The sequence below is a fragment of the Tamandua tetradactyla genome, chromosome 6 (genome assembly GCF_023851605.1).
Source record: "Tamandua tetradactyla isolate mTamTet1 chromosome 6, mTamTet1.pri, whole genome shotgun sequence".
NCBI lineage: Eukaryota > Metazoa > Chordata > Mammalia > Pilosa > Myrmecophagidae > Tamandua > Tamandua tetradactyla.
Genome location: NC_135332.1, coordinates 63,972,100 through 63,995,129, shown reverse-complemented (window position 1 = coordinate 63,995,129; position 23,030 = coordinate 63,972,100). Strand labels below are relative to the sequence as shown.

At 46.9% G+C, this 23,030-nt stretch overlaps 1 protein-coding gene across 2 annotated transcripts in view; it reads left to right on the top strand.

Annotated features, from left to right (window-relative positions):
- Positions 1 to 23,030, top strand: part of GAS7 (growth arrest specific 7) — a 224,255-nt gene that overhangs the window by 35,069 nt on the left and 166,156 nt on the right. Inside the window, exon 1 of one of the 2 annotated variants that reach the window (XM_077165967.1) lies at positions 20,076 to 21,921. The exons of the other annotated variant lie outside the window; for it this stretch is intronic. Within the exon in view, the coding sequence (XP_077022082.1) occupies positions 21,817 to 21,921 (105 nt within the window). The 5' untranslated portion in view covers positions 20,076 to 21,816. Of the gene's footprint in view, positions 1 to 20,075; positions 21,922 to 23,030 lie in introns of those variants that run through there. 2 annotated transcript variants of the gene reach the window in all.

Here is a 23,030-nt window from a genome sequence, read left to right as displayed (position 1 = left end):
AACTGAGTCGATTATTCTTTCAGTTTGAAAGCCGTGCTCTCCCTAGAAACAGCTGTTCAGGTACTTCAAAATGATCATCTGTTACTGTTGTTTTCCAATTGCATTAAAGGTGGATCAGAGGAGAATGGCTCGAAATGTAACAACAGGATTCAAAGATGATATAAAGAAGAGCTTCTGGATAAAGTCAGGATGGTGAGACACTGGAATAAGCTTCTATGCAAAGGCTTAACATCTCCATTTTTCTGAAATGGTTTAAATTTTCCGGAGAGTATAATGTTGAATTTTAACAAGTGGCCCAAAAAAAAAAGCCTCTTCCAGAACTCTCATGTTTCCTCAAAAAAAACTTGCTGAGGGCGGGCCGCGGTGGCTCAGCGGGCAAAGTGCTTGCCTGCTATGCCGGAGGACCTCGGTTCGATTCCCGGCCCCAGCCCATGTAACAAAAAAACGGAGAAACAGAATACAATAAAACAAGAAAATGTTTCCCTTTCTTCCTTCCTTCCTTCCTTCTATCCTTCCTTCCTTCTCTCTGTCTTTCCTTTAAAAAAAAAAAAAAAAAAAAAAAAACTTGCTGAAATTGCTTGCTTTGTAGTGAAGAGTTTAAACTGCCCAGAGCAAGAAGCTTGGTGCCTAGGAAATGCCTAGGAAGGTACTTACCTGAATGTCTCAGCACTGGTATGAATCCATTCTGACGGGCAGGAATTTAACATTCTCACCAAAGGACCAGTAATTAAGAGAATGCTCTCATACTAGAATTCATACTGTCAAGAAATAAGAGAAATTTGAAGTTACAGTAAAAAAAAAAAGGTTTTAAAGCTTATTGGGCAGGTATAACTAAATAATTTGCTATTAACACATTCTTAAAAAGAAAAAAAAGCAACTGTAAACTGCACACCTGGTGACTAAGCATTTGAAGAGGGCTTTTTGGTTTTCTCCTGGTTTATAGTAATTCTCGACTTAATAGGTAAATCTCAACATGTCAAAAGATCACGAATTTGGAATTGTACAACTTTAGGAATTTTCACTGTCTGACTACAGCGCAGCAAATGTTCTTTAAACCATTAGCGCCTGACCCCCTTTTAGCTTGTTTCCTAGGGAGGTGGCTGGTTTAGAGCTGCGATTCTCAGACCAGATCAGAGGCAGCCTGGAAGAAAACAGGGACTGCCGGGCCCTGCTTCTGAGCTGCTGATTCGTTAGGTCTGGGGCAGGGCCTGAGAATCTGCATTTCTGGCAGGTTCTCAGATGGCAAGGATGCTGCTGCTTCAGGAACCACACTTTACGAGGCCTGGCTCTAGGGAATTCATTCCCGGCCTTGTCAGAGGAGTTTGCTTTGCAGAAAAATGTGAAAATCCCTTATAATTAGGAAGACTTGTCCAGAACCCGCCTCCCAGGGCTCCCTTTGTTTCTCAGGTTGCTTGTGGGATGTGGGCACCCGCCAGGGTGGGCTGGAATGGGGAAAGCATGGGCTGGAAAGGGCAAAAGCGCTCCGTTTCTTATCCATAACTTCAATTTCATACCAGCTTTGGTCCCAAATACCTATAGTTCTAGATTTATCAGATTTGGTTCCTTGGGAGTTTGCAGTGCCTTGATATTTTGGGGGAGGGTTACTGCAAGGGGAATTGTACAAGTGAACTTCCTGCGTTAGAAAGGGTACCAGATACATTTGATTCTCATTATTTGCAGATTCTGACTCATTATTCCCAAATTGATCTACTTGCTGAAATTTATTTGTAACCCCCAAATCAATACTTGCAGTTCTCTCATAGTCATTGGTGAACATGCACAGAGTGGAAGAAAAAAAAAAAAAACACGACGATTGAATTGCCCGCTGTGCACATGCCCAGCTGAGGTTGAACAAGACGATGATGTGTCTTTTTTCAGCTTTCACACTGAAAGTGAGTGTCCTTTTCATGGTGTATTGAATGCCATGCTTTCCGTTTTTGCGCTTTTGGTCCATGATTTTGCTGTTTAAATGACCCCCAAATATAGTGCAAAAGTGCTGTCTAGTGTTCCTAAGTGCAAGAAGCCTGGGATATGCCTTGTGGAAAATATGTATTTGATAAGCTTCATTCAGGTGGGAGTGATGGTGCTCATAGCTCTGAGTTGGGCATTAATGCATCAGTGTATGTTAAATTGGGTGTCTTTAAATGGACGCGCACATCAAACAAGGTTACTTATGGTTTTGTGGACGAAAGTGATAAGAACCAAAGCTTGTAAGAACCTAACCTTATATTTTCTCTAGGAGCAGTGGTTCAGCCTCTGTTAAGTCAGTGTTCGCAGTGACTTTATAGAATGTGGCGACCGTAAATAACGAGAATCGGCTGTCCTTCCTTTCACTCAAATGCGTGTGTGATGCTGTTTCTGAATTTGCCTTCTAGAATCCTCCTTTTCCCTGAGGTCCCTTCATTTCCAGGGGAGAAGGCTCTGGTCTTCTGTGACAAGCATCTGTTGGTCAAAGGCCCTGACCCTTCCCAGAAAGATCCTGGCCTTGTTACCACCAGGACAAATTCTCACTATTTAGATGCTTGTCCTTCTTGCCACAGATACAGAACCATGTGTCTCCACTTTGCTGAGTCCCAGGGTTTTGCTCAAGGTCTGCTGGTCTGTGAGACCTGGGAGAGGAGTCCCTTATTTCTGCAGGTCCTAGAAGTCCTGACTGCACTGCCCTCTGAAGCACTGGGTCCCTGGTTGCCTGTCCTGACCACTGATGCCCTGTGCGTCACACCATCTCCTCTAGCATGCCTGGAGGTGCCCTTGGTGGGATCAGCCATCTACCTGGGGCCTTCTTCTCCATGCCAGGACCAGGGAACTCAGAAGTTCATCTGCGGGGCCTCGCAGGGGCCACAGGTGCTGTTTATACCTGAGGCTGTGTACAAAGTGATCTCAGATTTGCTAAATCATGTCAAGTCCTAACCCCAAGACCTGAGCAGGCCTTCAGCTTTGGGCTCTACGGCCTCCTGAGGTTTCTTCATAGCCTCTAATGCCTCCTCCATGGAACTTACTCTTTTTTTCTTTCTTTCTTTCTTGGTGCACTGTCTGGGTCTTTTGCATGGAAGGCAGGTATCTATTACTGAACAACCCGTGCACCCGTTCATGGAACTTTCTTAAGGGTGAGATTTGAAGCAGGCCCTTCCTGTCTCACGTGCTGCCTGAGCTCCCCCAGGAACCTTTTCCTTAGAGCACACCACCGGACATGTCTTGCTCCAGAGGAACCTGGAGCTTCTGTTGTTCTTTCTGCATTGTGCTTCCCTAATGGGTCTCTGATATGCAAAAATTTTTTTTCTCTTTCTTTCCTTTTGATGTGCACTTGAGCGTTTCTGTGCTGGCGTCCCTGTGGCTCTGTTCCTTACCTGTGTCTGGGCCTCTGGCATGCAGCCCCAGACTCCAGGTGTGTGCAGCCTGGAGCAGCTGGGCTGTGGGATTTTCCCCTGGTCTCCTGCACCCTCTACCTTGGGGGAACCAGCCTCTCTTGCACCATCTTAGCACCTTCAGAGCTGTTTTTTTGGGAACTGGCTACCCCTCTTAAAAACCCTCATAGCTTTTGAGTGGTAGCACGTGGCTTCTATTGTAGACTTAATCTCCACTCCCACCCCCACTTCCTTGCCCAGTTTTCCCCTCTCTGATTCTTCCCTTTGTGAATTGGTATTCCTTCCCTTGCTTAAAAGAGGGAGAAAGAGTGTTTGCTTCCTGAGCCACCCCGAGAATCCTTTCCTAGAATAATTGCAGTTGCTTTTGGTTTTCTCACTTTATCTTTTTTTTTTTAATTTTTTATTAATTAAAAAAAAAATTACAGGAAGCACAAACATTCCCAACACATACACTCAGTAATTCACAATTTCATCACATAGTTGGATATTCATCATCATGATCATCTCCCACACATTTGCATCAATTCAGGAAAAGACATAAAAAGACAACAGAAAAATAAAACAAAAACAGAAAAAAAAAATTTTACATACCATACCCCTTACCCCTTGCTTTCATTGATCACTAGCATTTCAAACTAAATTTATTTAACATTTGTTCCCTCTATTATTTATTTTTATTCCATGTATTCTACTCATCTGTTGACAAGGTAGATAAGAGGAGCATCAGACACAAGGTTTTCACAATCACATAGTCACATTGTGAAAGCTATATCATTATACAATCATCATCAAGAAACATGGCTACTGGTACACAGCTCTACATTTTCAAGCAGTTCCCTCCAGCTCACTTTATCTTATGCCTCCAGCTTTTAAACCTTAAAAAATATTTCCTTCACTCTGTGGTATGTTTTATTTACCTTATTTTGTGTACATGTATTTCTTTGGATAACATGAAAGGTTTACAGTCTGTTTTTAGTTATAGTACTTGTCTTTGTAGCTGTGACACATCTTTAGTATACGCTTAGTCGCCCGTTTCTTTAGACAGCGTTTACTGACACCCCTTAGTGAGCAGTGACAAAATTATTCTAAAGTGTCAGTCTTAACAAAAGTAATAGCTAACATTTGTTATATTTTATTTTAAAGAAATAAAAAATTTTAACCCTCTCCATATCCCTGCATTGTAAGATTTCTATTATAGGCCTTTTAGAACTGAGGAATTCTAGGCCTGGAGAAGTTCCAAGGCTTGCCTAAGGCCACTTAGGCTGGTATCTTGTGGCCTGGAGCTGATCCGGAGCTGCCTCTGTGTGATTCCAGAGCCCTGGCTCCTAGCTCTGTGCGTTCTGGGTAACCATCCCCATTGCCCTCTCCTTCCCTGTGATTTCTTTGGAGCTGGGCTCTCTGGAGGGGAGTAATTCAGAGCTGCAGATCTTGGAGGTGCTCGGACCTGCCTTCAGGGTGGGGTGGTGGGTGGGGCCTCTGCAGGGTCTGTTCAGTGTTTGCCAGTTCCTCATTCAAGGATGCATCTCACGTCCCCTGATGGGGCCTGTGAACAGCCTCCCAGGCCACGGCTTGCTGGATCTCCAGCAGCCCTCGGAGAGCTCTGGCAGGCTGCAGGCTCCCTCCATGGGGGTAAACCCCCTGCTTGGGGGACCCAGTGAGGCCCAGTGGTGGTGACCAGCCTGGGCTTTCATCCTTAGCCCTTAGGTCAGCAGGGCTGCGGACACAGAAGGGCTCAGTAATTCCTTTTGTTTTAATGTGACAGCAGCGAGGGGCACACTGGCAGATTTGGTGTCTGCCTCTTCCCACCACCTCAGCCTTGGAGAGCCCGTTTCCTCTGTCTCCATTGACCTCACCCCATCCCACCACCACCTGCCCCTGCCCTCTGGGCGACTTCCAGTGAGGAGGGCCTTGCCACTTGTACCAGCAGGGCTCAACCAGAGATGCAGGGCCAATAGGAGATACAAACCACACAGACACACACAGACGTTACCCTCACACACAGGCACAGACATATGCATCTACATGCACACACACACATGCATACACAAGTAAGTACACACATGCATGCATACATGTATGTATTATGTACATACGCCTGTGTATACATATGTATACACATATTTTTAAAGGGATTTTTTATAGGAATTGGCTAGATCCTATCAGTGGGGCTGAGTAAGTGGTCTCTTGAAGTAGACAGGGCAGGCAGAGTCAGGAAGGGAGCGTACAAGCAGGCTGGAACTGCAAAGACACAGGTTGCCTGTGACCTTGGTGCTGGGTGTCCTGGGCTAACCACATTCACCTGGCCTAGGAGGCTGGAGAAGGCTCCAGGGGAAGGTAGAACTGACGAGATGAGTCACCACTGCAAGCGACACATGCCTCTGCTTCTCTTGTTTTGTTTGTTTGCCGTCTGGTGGGGTCAAATTTCATTATTTTTCCATGTGAGTACCCCATTATTACAGCATCATTTGTTGAATGTTTGTTGTTTGTTTTGCTTGTTTGTTTTTTGGGAAGTGCATAGACTGGGAATTGAACTCAGGTCTCCTGCATGGCTGGCAAGGATTCTACTGAACTACCCTTGCATCTCCTGCTGCTTCCCTTTTGCCCTCCAAACCTCTCAAGAATCTTCCTGGGGTCTATCCTAACTAGAATATACCAGAAAATGGATTCTAGGAACTGAAGCTCAGCCTAGCCAACTAAACATTATAGGCGCCATACCACCATTGAAAGGTTGGTGGAAAGACAGCAAGCTTTGGTGGGTGGAGGTGGGGTCACACAGATCTGAATTTCAACCCTAACTTCCTTGCTGTGTGGCTTCAGGAAAATCATCCGATCTCTCTGAGCCTCATCCATTAAAAGGGACTAACAGTTACTCATACACTCTTTGCAGAGAGTTATTGATATGATTAAATGGTATTAGGAATGTCAAGTGGCTGTTTTGCTCCTAGATGTCTACTTGGTAAGAATCTCAGCCCCTGTACAATTCTTGACACCATCTGTGAACCACTCTGTGTCCTTCAGTAAATGGTTTCTTCACAGTAGCTTTGTGTGTTACTTGTGTTCAGTTTATTCTTCAGAATTTGCTTATTTCTTCTTGTTATTGTGAGTGAAATGTAATTATGCTTTTAAATTGGTTATTGATGATATATGGTTCCAGAAAAATGCTAACAAATTGTCATGTTCCTCTCTTTAATGGGAATTCCTCTAGGGTTTCCTCATAACTCTGATATTGCCTGTTGGCTTACATAGCATTTATATTTGTTATTTAGCATTTTAATATCCTTTTTATGGGTGCTTTCCTGAGTCCTTATGAAGAGTATGAGATTAAGCTGGTCTTAATTCCAAAAAGAGGTATTTTAAAAGCCACAGATATATTGGAAGTTGATCAAATGATGCCTTGTCAGCATTTGTCAAGATGATCATTTAGGTTCCCCTTTTGAAATATTACTATTAATATGATTAAGAATATTAATAGATTTTCCAGCAGAAGAGCATGTTGAACTCAAAGCCAGCTCCAGTGGAAGGAGCATACATCAGAGGGTCTGGAAACCTGGGTACTAGTTCTAGTTTGGCTAATTGATTACGGATTTGATCTTGGACAAATTGGTAAATTTCTTTGCTCATTATTCCCTTTAACAGATACTCCACATTCCTCTTCCCTTTTCTGTAAGATGGGGATAGTTATGCTTGCTCTCCCTTCGTAGAGAGTTGAATAAAAATGAGTCAGTAGATCCTTCCTTTACATTTATTTCAATACTTTCACGTCTGTAAAAGAATCATGAAAATATAAAAGTGTAACATGAAAGGGTATCATGATCCTACTTATTGTACATAACCAACCACGGATTTATTTGTCCATCCATCCACCCACCCACCCATCCATCCATCCATCCATTCATCCACCCACCCATCCATCCATCCACCCACCCATCCATCCATCCACCCACCCACCCATCCATCCATCCATCCATTCATCCACCCACCCATCCATCCATCCATCCATCCATCCATCCATCCAACATTTATTTCTTGAGTGACTGCAGTGTGCTAGGGATTATTCTAGCTACTGGGAATATAGCAGGAGACAAAGTAGACAAACTCCCTCCTGGTGGAGCTCACAGTCCATCTGGGAGGGTGGACACTAAGCAAACCCTTTCATAGATGTGTTGGATCATAAGTACTGTGAAGATGGATAAAGCAGGGAACAGGGGTGACAAGTGAGGCAGGTTGGAGAGGAGGTTCTACTTGAAAGGGGTGGTCAGGAAGGACCTCTTGGAGTTGGCCTTTGATCAGAGACCTGAAGGATGGGAGTCATATAAGATCTGAAGAAAGAAAGTACCAGGCAGAGGGAGTGGCAAGTGCAAAGGCCCCGAGGAATGGCGGTGATGATGGTGTAGTTTGTGTGGGGTGAGCAAGTAGGAGAGGGGAAGGACTTGACGTTGGAAAGTTGAAGAGAATCAGGTCATAGGGAAAGGTAGCTGTTGGAAGGTGTGAGCAGGTGAGTGGCACGGTCAGGTTTCCTGTGTCACAGGCTGCCGTGTGGAGACTGGATTGTCTAGGATGATGGCAATTGAGGCGGTAAGAAGTATAGGGTCTGGGGGTCCCTTTTGAGGGAAGTGGTGACAGAACTTGATGTATTGGAAGTCTCATCTTGTAGACAGCTACTTGGTTTTTCCTGTGAGGAGAAAATACATTGGCCACCGTTCTTCAGTCTGAGGAAGTCTGGTCCTGCATTTTCCACAGAACCATTCCTAGCGCTGGTCGGGAGAAGCTCTTCAGACCCCCAGTAACTCTCCAAACCTCTGGCTTGGCCAAGGGACTGAAACAACGAAGGGGGCTGGATATCCCAGGGAGAAGTTTTGTTCCGAGGGTGAGCCCAGAAACTCACCCCACAGTTTCATCTGACACGCTGAGGGGGAGCTCCCCACGTTCCTCTGTCTCCTGTGGATCCTGGGAAAGGAGTATCAGCAAGTTGGCCTCATGCCACAGTTAACAGTTCGTGTGAGTCATAGGATACTTCACCAAGTGGGACGTCGTGATGAATTAATCAAAAACAGAGACAACGCTTGGGAAGTATTTGCTCTAATTCAGTGTCTAGTCTTCCTTCAGTTGACTCTTTCTTCCTCTCGTGGGCTGACCCCGCCCCGGGCCCCAGCCAAGCCAACTTGCTAAGTTTGTGTCCTTGCTCTTATTTGCAACTCTCTCCCAATCTCTGAACTTGAAAACCTTACATTTCTTCCTAATACTGCAACCTCAGATCTCCTCGCTGACTTCTGCGAACTTGTGTTCTCTCCTTTGATCTCCTGCAGAAAACATCTTTTCTTTTCACAGTTTGGGCCTTCAGCCCCGAGTGTTGAAAATGCCCCCATGGCCAGCAGGCGCACCCCCTTTCCCCCCCCCCCCCCCGCCCCTTTGCCATCCCCCAATACTGAGGCCTACAGAAGGTCCTCACTGGGTCTGGGGCTCAGAAGGGGGTAGCAGAGCCCTGGGAGAGTTAGGAAAGAAGAGAAGGCACTGTGCCTGCATGGCACAGGTCATCCGTTCCACCTGCACACAGGAAAGCATACGTTAAAAACAATATTAGCGGAGTTCTCGCCTGCCATGCTGGAGACCCGGGTTTGATTCCCGGAGACTGCCTATGCAAAAGAAAAAAATTAAAATGCAAAGTCAGAAATGTAAACCAGCAAAGTGAGATTGAGCATCAGTCATAGCTGCTCTTCTGCCTTTTTTTTTTAAGTTTTGGGGAATTCTGTCTGGCTGGCTCTGATCCTGACCTTCATTGTAGAAAACCAACATGTGTATATGGGCAGGAAAACAAAATTGGCGAGTTTGGAAGATTGGTTTCAGGACTAAGCGAGCAAGAACTAATCTTGCAGAGGTGGGCAAGTGCGGAGGTGAAGTCTGTCTGTCTTTTGGTGATGATTACCTGCAGGGGGAATGACCCAAGTTATAGGGGGTGGTGGGGAGATTTAAGGTCCTTTGGAGAAAGGGGGAGGGAGGCAAGAAATTTGGGGGTTACTTCTTACTGCCTGTGAGTCAGATGGAAGGTGGGGGGCATACAATTTTAAGTTTTACTGTGTATTATGAATTATAGTACCCGCCCCCCGCAAACACACTTAAGTTAAAGATTAAATTGCTTTTATTTTTATTATTATGTTTTAATTATGAAATACATATACAAAAAAGCGATACATTTCCAAGTACATTTTAACAAGTAGTTATAGAACAGATTTTAAAGTTTGGTGTGGGTTACAGTTCCACAATTTTTTGTTTTTTTCTTCTAGCTCCTCCAAGGCACTGGAGACCAAAAGAAATATCAATATAATGATTCAGCATACTCATTTGTTAAATCCTATCTTCCCAGTCATATTCCTCTACCTCTTTTTTTTGTGAAAAATAACATATATACAAAAAGGCAATAAATTTCAAGATACGTTACAACAATTAGTTGTAGAACAGTTTTCAGAGTTTGGTATGGTTACAGTTCCACAATGTTAGGTTTTTGCTTCCAGCTGCTCTGAGATACTGGAGACTAAAAGAAATATCGATATGATTCAGCTATCACACTTATTTGTTAAGTACTACCTTTTCTGTATAACTCCGCCATCACCTTTGGTCTTTCTCCCACTTTTTAGGAGTATTTGGGCTATGGCCATTCTAATTTTTTCTTGTTGGAAGGGGCTGTTGATAATATGGGATAAGGGGATGGAACTAGTTGATGCTCTGGAGAAGCTGGTCCCTTTGCATTTCAGGACTTAATTGGTTCAGGGACCCATCTGGAGATTGTAGGTTTCTGGAAAGTTATCCTAATGCATGGAACCTTTGTAGAATCTCATATAATGCCCTGGGTGTTCTTCAGGATTGGCAGGATTGGTTTGGGTTGGGTTTGGCAGACTGTGATAGGTAGCTGTGTAATTGAAGCTTGCATAAGAGTGACTTCCAGAGTAGCCTCTCAACTCTATTTGAACTCTCTCAGCCACTGATACCTTATTTGTTATACTTCTCTTCCCCCTTTGGGTCAGGATGGCATTGTTGATCCCATAGTGCCAGGCCAGGCTCGTCTCTGGGAGTCATGTCCCATGCTGCCAGGGAGACTTTTATCCTTGGACATCATGCCCTATTTAGGGGGAGAGCAATGGTTTCACTTGTAGAATTGGGCTTAGAGAGAGAGAGAACACATCTGAACAACAAAAGAAGTCCTTTGAGGCATATCCATAGGTTATCTAAGCTTCTCTGCTACATGCATAAGCTTCACAAGAGCAAGCCTCAAGATCAAGGGCTTGGCCTATTGATTTGGGTACCCCTAATGTTGGTACAGCATCTGGGGTTTCCCCAGTAGTAAAGTTTAATAGTTCCATATTTTTTTCCCATCCCTTAAGGGACTTGGCCAATCTTTTTGATTATCTGCTTAATATACTCTTGGGATGTATCCAGGCATTATATTAAGCCATACAGGATTAAAGGCCCTCGTTCTTTTTTTAAAATTATTTTTATTAATAAAACCAATCATACATACAATATGAACATTCTTTTTTTATCACGTAGTTGTATATTCATCATCATGATCAATTCTTAGAACATTTATATCAATTCAGAAAAAGAAATAAAAAGAAAACAGAAGAAAATTCATACTTACCATACCCTTAACTCGTCCCTTTCATTGATCGCTAGATTTCAATCTACTTAAACTTATTTTAACATTTGTTCCCCCTATTATTTATTTATTTTTAATCCATCTGATTTACTCATCTGTCCATAAGGTAGATAAAAGAAGCATCAGACACAAGGTTTTCACAATCACACAGTCACATTGCGAAAGTTATATCATTATACAATCATCTTCAGGAAGCATGGGTACTGGAACACAGCTCTACATTTTCAGGCATTTCCCTCCAGCCTCTCTGTTATGCCTTAAATAAAAGGGTGATAGCTATTTAATGTGTAAGAATAACCTCCAGAATAACTTCTTGACTCTGTTTGGAATCACTCAGCCATTGACACTTTATTTTGTCTCATTTCTCTGTTCCCTCTTTTGGTCGAGAAGGTTTCTTAATCCCTTGGTGCTGAGTCCCAGCTCATTTTAAGATTTCTGTCCCACGTTGCCAGGAAGGTCCACACCCTTGGGAGTCATGTCCCACTTAGAGAAGGGAAGGGCAGTGAGTTTGCTTTCGTGTTGACTGGAGAGAGAGGCCACATCTGAGCAACAAAAGAGGTTTTCGTGGGGGTGACTCTTAGGCCTAATTTTAAGTAGGCTTAGCCTATCCTTTTAGGGGTTAAATTTCATATGAACAAACCCTAAGATCGGGGGCTCAGCCTATTGCTTTTGTTGTCCCCATTGCTTGTGAGAATATCAAGAATTCTCCACTTGGGGAAGTTGAGTTTTCCCCCTTTCTCACTATTCCTTGAAGGGAATAAAGGCCCTCATTCTTATTCTGGGTTCCCTGTGTTTGGATTGTTAAACAATCTATCCAGACAGGTTGATTTAGATTATGTACTCCAGGAAATTTAGATTCCGGACAAAATACACCTTTCTTTCTTTGGTCTCAAAGAGTAGGTAAGTTTTAAAATGTAGATAATGTCTTCCTTACCCCTGAATTCTGAATTACCTTAATCCTAACCTGGTTGAGCTTTTATTTTCATTTATTATTATTGTTATAAGAGAAATTATTTATGAAAAATCATGCAGAAAATTCAGAGCGCCCATATAAGCCGCCTATTAGTATGTTACATGTTATAACTGATGAAAGAATCTTATAATTGTGCTATTAATTATAGTCCATGGTTTGCATTAGGGATCAGTTTGTGTTGTACAGCCTTATGTTGTTGTTTTAAAATTTTTATTCTAGTAGCATACTATTCTAGTAACTTAAAATCCCCGCCCCCTACCCTTTGACCACATTCAAACAGATACTGCGGTGGTGTTAATTACGCTCTCAACGGTGTGCTCCCATCACCACCATCCATTCCCAAAACTTTTCCATCACCCCACAAAGAAACCCTGGACGGTTGAAGCATATTTTGGGGTACCTGGGTGATGTTTTTTTGAGCCACGACTGTGTGAACGGGAATTGAGGTGCTCAGTGGCAGGCGGGCATCCGTGTGTTCTGTGGGGGGCATGAAGATCCAGTAGGTGAGTTCAGAACCAGATTTAAAAGGAAAGTCTAGTGGCATTCTTTAGAGAGAGAGAAATACCAGCCGTGAGGCCCCTGATAAAGACGCAGAGGTAAACTGAGTAAAAGAATGTTGAGATGATGGGTGCACCAAGAATTTAGGAAATGAAAGGAGCAAAAAGTCAGGAGTCCTGAGCACGTGAAGGTTTATTATGACTTTTTACCTCATCCCTATCCTGGCCAGTGTAGACTAGAAGACGCTGCGTTTCTGGAACTTTGCACTCAGGTGGAAAAACAAACCTCAGTTTAACTCTAGACGATCATGGAATGACCAAGTGCTGACCACGTAGACCTGGAGATGGTAAGAGGTACTGTGGAGAGGAAGGAAAGTTCTGAGAAGCCAAGGGCAGTCAGGGAAGGAGAGTTTCAGAATGACTGTGGCCTTGGTTTGGGTATGGAATGAACAGCAAACTCAAAGATACCTTTATTTGGGGGTTGGGGGTGGGGTGTATTAGTATTTGAATTATTTTTTAAGAAATAAAAAACGGATGGAGATAAAATTAGAATAGCATACAACTCACCCATTCATAGTGTTCAGTTCCATGGTTTTGATTATATTTACCACGCTTGCTTTTAAGAACATTATTTCAAAAACAAACCCCAAGCCTATTAGCAGTCACCCCCCATTCTCCCTTTCCACCAGCCCTAGGCAACCGCTGATCTACTCTCTATCTCTGTCACCATAAATTTCCCTATCCGAAACATTGCATATAAATGGAATCATATAATATGTGGTCCCTGTGAATGATTTCATTCACTTAACACAGTGTTTTCAATTCAGCCATGGCATAGCATGTATAGGTACGTCATTGTTTTTTATCACCAGATTATATTCCATTCTATGGGCCACCTGTATTTGTTTATCCATTCATCGGCTTTTGGATGTTTGGGTTGTTTCCAGTTTTTAACCATTGTGAATAATGCTGCTGTGAACTCCCATTGATGAGATTTGATGTGGACATGATTTGAATTCTCTTGGATGTATACCCGGGAGTGGAATTGCTGTGTCACATGGCAATTCTATATTTAACCAGTTGAGGAACTGCTAGACTGTTTCCCAAAGCAGCTGCACTATTTTACATTACCATCGGGAAGATTCCTGTTTCTCTCTATCCTTGCCAACACTTAATATCGTCTTTTTGGTTGTAGCTATCATAGTGAATGTGAAGTGTGATTTTGATTTGCGTTCCCCTTAAATGCAATAAAAAGATGTTGAGCATCTTTTTATGTGCTTATTGGCCATTTGTTTATTTTCTTTGGGAAATTTCTATTTGGATATTTTTTTCCCATTTTCAAATTGGATTATTTTTCTCATACTGAATTATGTTCTTTATATATGCTAGATACAAGCCCCTTATCAGCTATATGATTTGTAACTATAGGTTGTCTTTATCTCTTGATGGTATCCTTTGAGGTAGATAGAGTTAATTTTGATGGTGTCCAGTTTATTTTTGCTGCTTGTGCTTTTGGTGTCATATCTGTGAAATCATTGCCTAATCCAACATCTCAAAGATTTACACTTAAGCTTTCTTACAAAATTTTATAGTTTTAGCTCTTACGCTTAGCCCTATGGTCCATTGGAGTTAATTTTCATATATGTCATGAGATCTAGCTTCATTCTTTTGCATGTATATGTTCAGTTGTCCCAGCACTATTTGGTGAAGACTGTTCTTCCCCCATTTAATTGCCTTAGCAACTTTGTTGTCAAGATTCCTTTTAACTACCTTATTTAGTTTGCATCAAATGTTTGGGAATTGTCTTCTCTTGTGAGTGTCCTGACCCACAGAAAGAGATTAGACCAATCAAGGATCATTGAGATTAAAAGATGATTTTGTTCGGAATTGGAAGTTTCACGAAAAATGAGAATAGGTGATGAGCAGTGTTGTTGAGTAAATCTAAGTAATGAAATAATTGAAGGCTTTTTTTTTTAAATAATTGAATTTTGTGTTTGGTCGCCAACACAAAGGGGATAGATCAGAGGCAGAGGGGGAGGAGTTTGGAAGTAAAACTGTGAAGGAATATTGGGGAAGCATGGCCCTCGGCTTGCTCTGGAATTGGAGCAAAAATCTGAGTAAAAAAGTGTCATTGTATCTGCAGTGGGAGCCCTGGCCATGGGTCTGTGGACACGAGAACCCTGCGTCCTCCCCTGTCCTCTCCCCCAAATGTCCTCCACTGTCCTCTCCCCCAAATGTCTCCTCCGAGCTTCTCCCCAGCAACTGGAGGTCAGAGAGGGGCCAGCCGGGCGAGGGAGCAGCCGTCTGTGGGATTCTCTGCTAGCTGTTTCTTGGCCCTGATTTGAGAAGGGGATTAGGGAAGCGTTTCCTCACAGAATGGAATCCTGGCACGCAGTGGCCTCTGCCTCCCACGTGTGGGCTGGGGCGGTGGAGACGCCCGGAACCGCTGATGTGGGCCTCGGAAGATGCCCCCATGGCCTCCTGTGGGCCTTGGGGCCTGGGCCCAGGCTCGGACTGAGGCTGTGTGCTTGGCTCCCAGACCTGGCTGGGGTCCCCATGAGCTGGACCTGAATACCCCACCCGCATTCGCTGCTGAACACCAGAGAGCAAAGATGAGCTAAGCCCAGATGTTTAGGGGCCTCTGACTCAGTGTTTGCATGTGCTTTATGGAGCGCTCAGGCAGTCTGAGAGGTGGTCCTGGAATTTACTCAGATCTTTGCAAGGGCTCTGGTATTTTATCAGTATTTGCAGGGAGAGGCTTGGGCCCCTGGGACTGACTTGGAGCTTTCTCCCTTGGACCACTCAGCCTGGTTGGAAATTGCTCAGTCTTAGGGGCTTAAGGAGAAGGAAACTGGGGTTTGCATTTTGGAAGGGACCTTCTACCTCTGCTTTTCCAGCTGAAGCTCTGGACTGAGGGAATTCTCTGCCTAGACCCAGTGCTTCCCTGTTTCAGGCTGGTCTCTTTGATATATTTTTGGGTTTTTTGCATGGGCAGACACCGGGAATCAAACCTGGGTCTCCAGCATGGCAGGTGAGAACTCTGCCACTGAGCCACCATGGCCACCCAGGTCTCTTTGGTTTTAAAGTTCCCAAGAAAAAACTGTGTCCTCCAGTCCTGTCCCAAGTCTGTCCCTCTGTACTGGGTGGGTCTGTTGACTGTGAAGTTTCTGAAGCGAGTGAATGAATGAATGAAAGCATTCCAAGAAGTAACTCAAGCCCAGATGTTAAGTTTGCTGACAAAAAGCCCCATCCCGTGATCTGCCTGTCCCCAGCTTGCACAGTCAGCTGCTGGCCGTGTGTGGGTCATCCTGTGTAGGCTAGGCAAAGGTGAGAGGGCATTGCGGTGGTCCCTGGGATCTAGGGGTCCCTCTTGCTCAAGCTGGGTCTGGGAAGGGGCTTGCGGAGGCAGTGCCTCCTTCTTCCCAGGGCCCCCTGATTTACTGCTTCATTGACCCCATGATTCAGATCTGATACCCTCCATCCCAGAACGTTGGATCATCTAGAGTTGGGGACACAAAATCAGATGTCAAGGACCAGTAGGTCCCTAAGATCTTGCGCTGGCAGAAACAGGCAGCATTTGGTCGATCAGGGCTGCATTGTGAGTACATGCCCAGCCAGAAGGCTGAAATCTCCCACAGCCAACCACCGGATGCTGACGGGGAACCCATCAGCAGGCTGGACCGGCCTTAGGCTGTCACCCTCTCAGTACATAAGCACTTGGGTCCTGGAGACTCGTAGCAGCTTGCCGTAGGGGGTATAACTAGTCTGCAACCTGCTCTCAAACCCAGGCTTCAGGACTCTTGATCTGTAGTGCTGTTGCCAGGACTCTCCAGTGGAGGAAACTGAGACCCAGAGAGGTTAGGCTCACATAGCTTTATAAGCAGCAGGGCTGGGATTTGATAAGTGGCCAGGCTGACTTTGAACCCAGGACTGGCTCGCTCTCTCTGTACCGTTATCAGTGGGATGGAATCAGGGTCTGCTTGGTTCAGAAGCACACTCCCTTCCTCCTGGCCCACACTGGGCTGCTTCCTTACCCTCAAAATAGGGCCATTGCATAACATGTTGAGCAGCTTCCCTGAATTCTGTGGACTTCTCGGCAGCAGCAGCAGCAGGAAGAGGAGAAGGAGAAAAGAGAGGAAGAGAGAAGGAGAGGGAAGGAGGGAGAAAGTGGAGCAGGGGAGAGAATGAATATATGGGTGCGTGGGAATTCTCTCCCCCTCTTCTCTCCTGCATGCTGTCATTCAAGGTTTTCTTGCCTGAGAACTCCAGGGAGTTCCAAGGAGGGAAGAGAGTTGGAGCAAATGCTTTTTCCCTGTCTGAGAACTGGCTCTCTCTTTGGAAGAAACTCTCAGGCTTCCTTGAGCTTGAGGCCGGGCCCTGCTGGCGATTTGGTGACAAGGGGACTTTAAAGGTGTTGCCGAGCCCAGCCCCAGGGCCGTGCTGAGATGTGATCCACCCACGCCAGGTGACCCACATCACGACATGCCACCCACATCTGTCAGACTCTGGGAACTAAGAGGAATACATCTTGTCCATTTCTCTCTCTGGCGCTGCCAATTCCAAGCGTCTGTGTTTGGAATTGGGGTGGGGAATGGGGTGTGGGTGAGGCTAGGGGCGAGTGGAAGGGAAGTGCTAATAAATAGAGCAGGGTGGAGGGGCCTCTCAAAAAGATTTACTGGCTAAATATTTTCCGGATGTTTTCATAGTCCTTTAAGGCTGATCCAGAAGAAGGCTAAATATTTTTAGTGTTTGCTATTAATTCATCGTTTGGATGAACTATTATTTACAATCCCCTACTGATAGACACCGAGGTTGCTTCTCCCCATCGCACCCACCCACCCACCCACTCACCCTGCTCCACTCTTTTTTTTTTTTTTTTTGCATGGGCACGTTCTGGGAATCGAGCCCAGGTCTCCGGCATGGCAGGCAAGAATTCTGCCACTGAGCCACTGTCGCTCTGCCCCCACCCGCCTTTTCTTTTTTTTTTGGCTATTATTCAAGTCACCGATGTGAACATCCCTCGTGATGAGAACGTTTTGCATCTGGGTGAATCTCCTGGACAGGGCAGTGCTGCTGCAGCTCAGGGCTGTGCATTCTGACCGCCGCTGCCCTGTTGCCCTCCAGGAAGGGCGTACCGACTTGCAGCGCCCGAATGCCCGATGTCCCCTTTGCGTGCCAGGCCTGGGATTTGCAGGCCACTAAGTAGAGTTCTTAATGGGATCAGTTAGTGGGCTGCTGCGGGCTGCACGGTGGCAGCCAGGGGAGCGGGAGGCCCGTCCTGCCAGCGGGGATCTGTGCACAGGTGTGACTGGGGCCCGTGGCCTGGGCCGGGCTCCCCACTCTGGGATTTGGTGAGGCTCCATGGCATTGAGCCCCAGGACTGCCCTGTTGGGTCTCCTTCAGGGCTGTGTGCGTGAGTTTCTGAACTGGCCTCGCTTGCCCAGGTCTGTGTTTTGCCAGGGGGAGGGAGTGAGAGGTGAGTCTGCCCCTTCGCTCAGGGCCAAGCATTTCCCCGGCAGCCTGCGCAAGGCCTCGCCACCAGGGGCCGGTCCGAGCCGGGAGCCGTGCGGAGAGCTGCGCGGGCACAGGGGCGACTCTGTTTCTTCCCCGCCTTGGCAGGGGGCACCCCACCCCCATCCCCCACCCCCGTTCACTGCAAGGAGAGTCATGCATTCCCCCTTGAGATAAGAATAGTGCCCGACTGTGCACCAGGACAGAGTCCAGCTTCTTCAGCCGGCCCTCTGAGGCCTGGCTAGGGCTGGCACATGGCACCGGCCTGAGTGGGCTCTGGCTGCCCGCCCCGCCTGCCCCTTGTGCATTGTGTGGCCGGGACACTGGGTCCTGTGTGCCTGCCCGCATGTGCGGCCCCCTGGGACACGCGGGCTCCAGGCTCTGCTCAGGGTGGAGGGGCTTGTCCTCAGGTCAGCCGCCCCAGTGCTGTAAGTGCTTACCAGCAGGTAAGGAGACTCATTGACGTCTCCAATGAGTAGCCACCCCTGTCTGTTCCTGGAAGGAGGAGACAGAGCCCTTGCTGGGGGTGGGAAGCTGAGGGGGTGGGGGGAGCAAGCTCTAGGAGAGGGCCAGTGGTGGGTACTGAAGGCAGTCTCCAGGATCCCCAGTGGCCTCTCTCAGCAACCCCAGGAGACAAGAAACAGGATCCAGCAGTGGCCATAGGTTATGTGGCTCTGACCCTCGGCTCTAACTGTGCCACCGGGCAGGAGATGGAGGGACTGAGCTCAACAGCTGCAGCAGACCAGGCTCTGATAAACAGACAAGACGCAGACCCAGGAAAGCTCCCTGGGTCCCCCCTTGGGCTCCTTGTAGGCAATCTCACATGTACTCTCTAGCCTTTAAAGGCAGTGGTTCTCAAAGTGTGGTGCCTGGGAACATATGTGACCCCACCTCAGACGTGCTGAATCAGAAACCATGAGTGGAACCCAGCCGTCTGGGTTTTTAAACTTGTCCTCCAAGGTGATTTGGGTGCACATGGAAATTCTAGAACCACTGCTGTTAAGGAAGGTGTTTAAAACAGATTTTGATGCTTTGTGGAGTCAGAAGGTAACTCAAAGGAGTGTTGAAGATTGTTGTAGCCTGGAGGGCATATGCCCAACCTAAAAGTATTAAAATAAAAATAAATAAAAGTATTTGTTTAAACATGGGGTCTCCCAGCCAGCCTTGAAAAAAATTTTTAAAGGTCTTCAACCTGCACTTGTATAGCAGCTGTGATAGTTAGGGTCAGGTGTCAGCTTGGCCAGGTGATGGTGCCTAGCTCTGTTGCTGTGGACTTAAATCATCAGCATGTGAAGTTCATCTTGGCTGATTGCATCTGCAGTCGGCTAAGGGGCGTGCCTTCCACAATGAGTGGCGTTTAATTTAATTAGCTGGAGGCTTAAAAGAGAAAGGTCGTAAGAGAGCTCAGTGCAGACCAGCCCAGGCAGCTCAGCATCCCTCACCTCAGCACTCACAGCTCAGCCCAGATGTTTAGAGATGCAGAAAGGAGTCACCCTGGGGAAGGCTGTTGGAACCCCGAAGCCAGGAGAGAAGGCCAGCAGACTTCACCGTGTGCCTTCCCATGTGACAGAGAAACTCAGATGAAAGCTAGCTGCCTTTCCTCTGCAGAACTATAAATTTTTAACTAAATGAATCCCCTTATTAAAAGTTGATCCATCTCTGGTGTGTTACTTTCTGGCAGCTTTAACAAACTCAAACAGTAGCTAACTCAGTGAGGTCTTTTATGGGTGAAAAACTAAGGGTCTGTGGGGGCAAATAATTTTCCTTTGTAGTGGTTGGAAGCCAGTGCTTTTCACTCAACTCTCTTTTCTGAAGTTGTTAACTGAACCAGCAGTCAACTCACAGGGCCATGGGGTGAGTCTGCCCCGGTGGCTGAGAGGGATGGGGTGGCTGGGGGGGATGGGGTGGCTGGGGGGATGGGGTGGCTGGGGGGGATGGGGTGGCTGGGGGGATGGGGTGGCTGGGGGGGATGGGGTGGCTGGGGGGATGGGGTGGCTGGGGGGGATGGGGTGGCTGGGAGGGATGGAGAAGGGGTGGTGTTACTGAGCACTTGAGTAAGGCCATCTACAAACACCCAAATGTTGTGTTTGGGAGGGAGGGGACGGCTGGTGGTGCCTAAAAGTGGCTGGCTTAGGCACTAACTCCTTTCCCCAGAGAAAGCCCTCCTCCCCAGTCTCCTGTGGGAGGGAAGGGTGAGTGAAGAAGCAATGACCATTTCTGAGGCTCCAGGAGCTTCTAAAGAACCATCCTCTGGGTAGGTCTGTGGCATTCATGCCTGGTGCACCATCTCTGTTCACAGATGAGAAAGCGAGCTCTTGGGGGCTTGGGCCACGCCGCTGATAAGTAGGTTGAGTTATCGGTTGGTCTCCTCCTGCCACCTTGCAACCTCCAAGGTCTCTGGCGCTGATGCCGTTTTGAGAGTGCGGTTGGGCAGTTGCTGTTTGCCAGGTCAGGTTGCTGGCTTCTGGGTCACGTCTGTGCCGCTGGTGAGAGGTTAGGAACGTGCGTGTGCCCCTGGCAGCCATGCCCAGCCCCTGGCAGGACAACCCCCATGGATTATTAGTCTCAGTGGTGCCTGAGTGCATTGTGTTGCACCCTGGGAGGGGATCTCGGGTCTCTGCACCTGGGAATCTTCTGGGCTTCAGAGATTTGACGGGGAGGGATGGGGTTGGAGAAACATATGGGAGAGTTTGACCAGGCCCCAGAGAACCTTCTCAGTGCCCTATACTACATGCATTTTTTTTCAACCAATAAATGAGCGTAAGGCCTGACAGGTGGATAGAATATTTTAAACAGCTGTTGATTCAGGAATGTTTAATAATAATAGATAACATTATATAGCACTTACTGTATTACAGGCAGTGATGTAAAACACTTTACCTTCATTCATTCGGCTAATCCTCACAACAAACCTGTACATGTTACTATGGGGAAAATGAGTCACAGAGCTATTAAATCATTTCCCCAGTTCACACAGCCAGTGAGGAACAGAGCCAGGGTTTGGGCCCAGGTCGTCTCTTTATGGAGTCTGTGTTCTTAAAGTTGCTTTACCTATAGCCCTTCTTTCTGGACCCTCAGAGGCAAGGTGGAGGGCCCCACCCCCCCAAGTCCTGCAGCTCTCACTGCCCCCATCCTAGGTGGATCTGCACGCTCCATTTGAATAGCCAGGTGCTTCCCCAGTTGAGGGGGTCACGTGGTAAGTGTGCAGGCGGCGACGTGGTGATCAAGGATGAGTACGCAAGGAGGAGGAGGGGAAGCCTTCACCTGCCCTTGTTATTCTGTCCACCCCTAGCTCCCCATCCTGGAGGCTGTTGGAGCCTGGAGGGCTCATGAGCAGCCCCTCTGAGAGTTCTCCTCATGCTTTTGGAAACAGCCCTTTGACTTGAGATTCTAGGATGGCACCCTAGGCCAGCTGGCCCTGTGAGAGAGGCTCCGTCGTGGGAAGGATGAGAAAGCAATGGAATCCCATCTTCCATGCTAACGTGTTGCTGCTTGCAAGTCCCCACAACTTTCAGGGACAAGGGCACAGGAAAGGGCAGAGGGAGGGTGGGCGCTGGCAGGACCAGCTGCTGGTGGCCGCGCCTTCCCGTCGGTGGATGTGTGGGACGTGCCCCAGAGATCGGCCTTGAATATCCTCCAAACAGGAAAAGCAGATGATGGGCTCAGCGCTCCAGCAGCCCTGCGGGTGGTTAGCATTTCCGATAAGGGAGTTCCAAGTTGTGGTCAGACAGTGAAGCTGCCGAACGGGCTTGGTCTCCTGGCACGCATGGGTGAGACATCCTCCACGCTCATCCTTTGCCCCCGGGCTGCCCTGGCTCCATGAGCTTGGCAGGCAAGAGAATCAAAATCAAAACCTGGCTAACAGAGGGGCTGGGATCAGGAGCAGGAGGAAGGGGAAGTCAGAAGAGGCCCCAAGGCCAGCAAGTACCTTGGGTTGGTAACCAGCAAAGGCATCAGGACATTCTCTGCAGCTTCTAGAGTGGCCACTGAGCTGTGGTTTCTGGCAGCTGAGAAGCAAGCAGTTTGGACCCTGCAGTGGTGGTGACAGTGATGGTGAGATAAGAGGAAGAAAGCCGACTTGGACTAAGAATCAGAGGCTCTCTTAGAAGGGTCCCACAGCTCTCTGCTCCAGTGTGTTTCATGTTTCGTTTGTGATTGATCTGCTTGCCAGAATCCCATGAGACAGAGTTCCTTAAAATCAGCTCCTCCTTATTGTAACCCTTTTCTGTCATTAGTCTTAACCTCTGTTTCCCTTGCTGAAATGTAAGCTTCATGAAATTAGGGAGGGCCTGAGGCAGACCCACTGTGAATAGGCAGTAACTACTTGATGATAAATGAATGAATGAATGAATGAATGAAGTGAGCAGAAGAGCCAAAAAGACCTTTAGCTGTGACCTGGAAGCAGTCCTAACATCTTGAACTATTTAAAATTACCACCCACTAACATCCACCCCTCCCGTCTACCCTGGCTTCCTGATTCCCCAACCTTCTATTTTCCCCCCATTATTTTCTAACATTCTTTATCATTTACTTATTTATTATGTTTATTAGCTGCTTCCCCCTGGCCCACTCTGACCTCATGCTGGAATGAAGGCAGAGGTTTTTTCTCACCTTATGGTGGAGAAGCATATGCCTAGAAACATTTATGTGTGCCACAGATATTCCTTGATTGAATAAATGAGTAAATGAATGAATGAATTAATGGAACTGCCTGGGAAGAAGCACTTACCTTATGCCATGTATCCCTGGGAATTTCGTGGTCCTTGAAGCCTGCTATGTGTTGTGCTGGTGTCCAGTGGCCAGAGGTGGGAGGGGACCTGCTTCCACTAGAAAGTGCCCAGGCAGTCTGGCCGCCTGCCCTTGACCATGACTTGTCCCCACAGTTTACTGGGCCCCCTGAAGCAGGACCACATGTGATCCTCAAGACAGCTTAGAGACACAAGGGCTTTCTGGCATCCCCTGGTGGGGCGGTGAAGGCCTGTGGGCAAGCCGGGCACTCTGAGCAGGTGGTGAGTGGAGCTGTTCACAGCCGA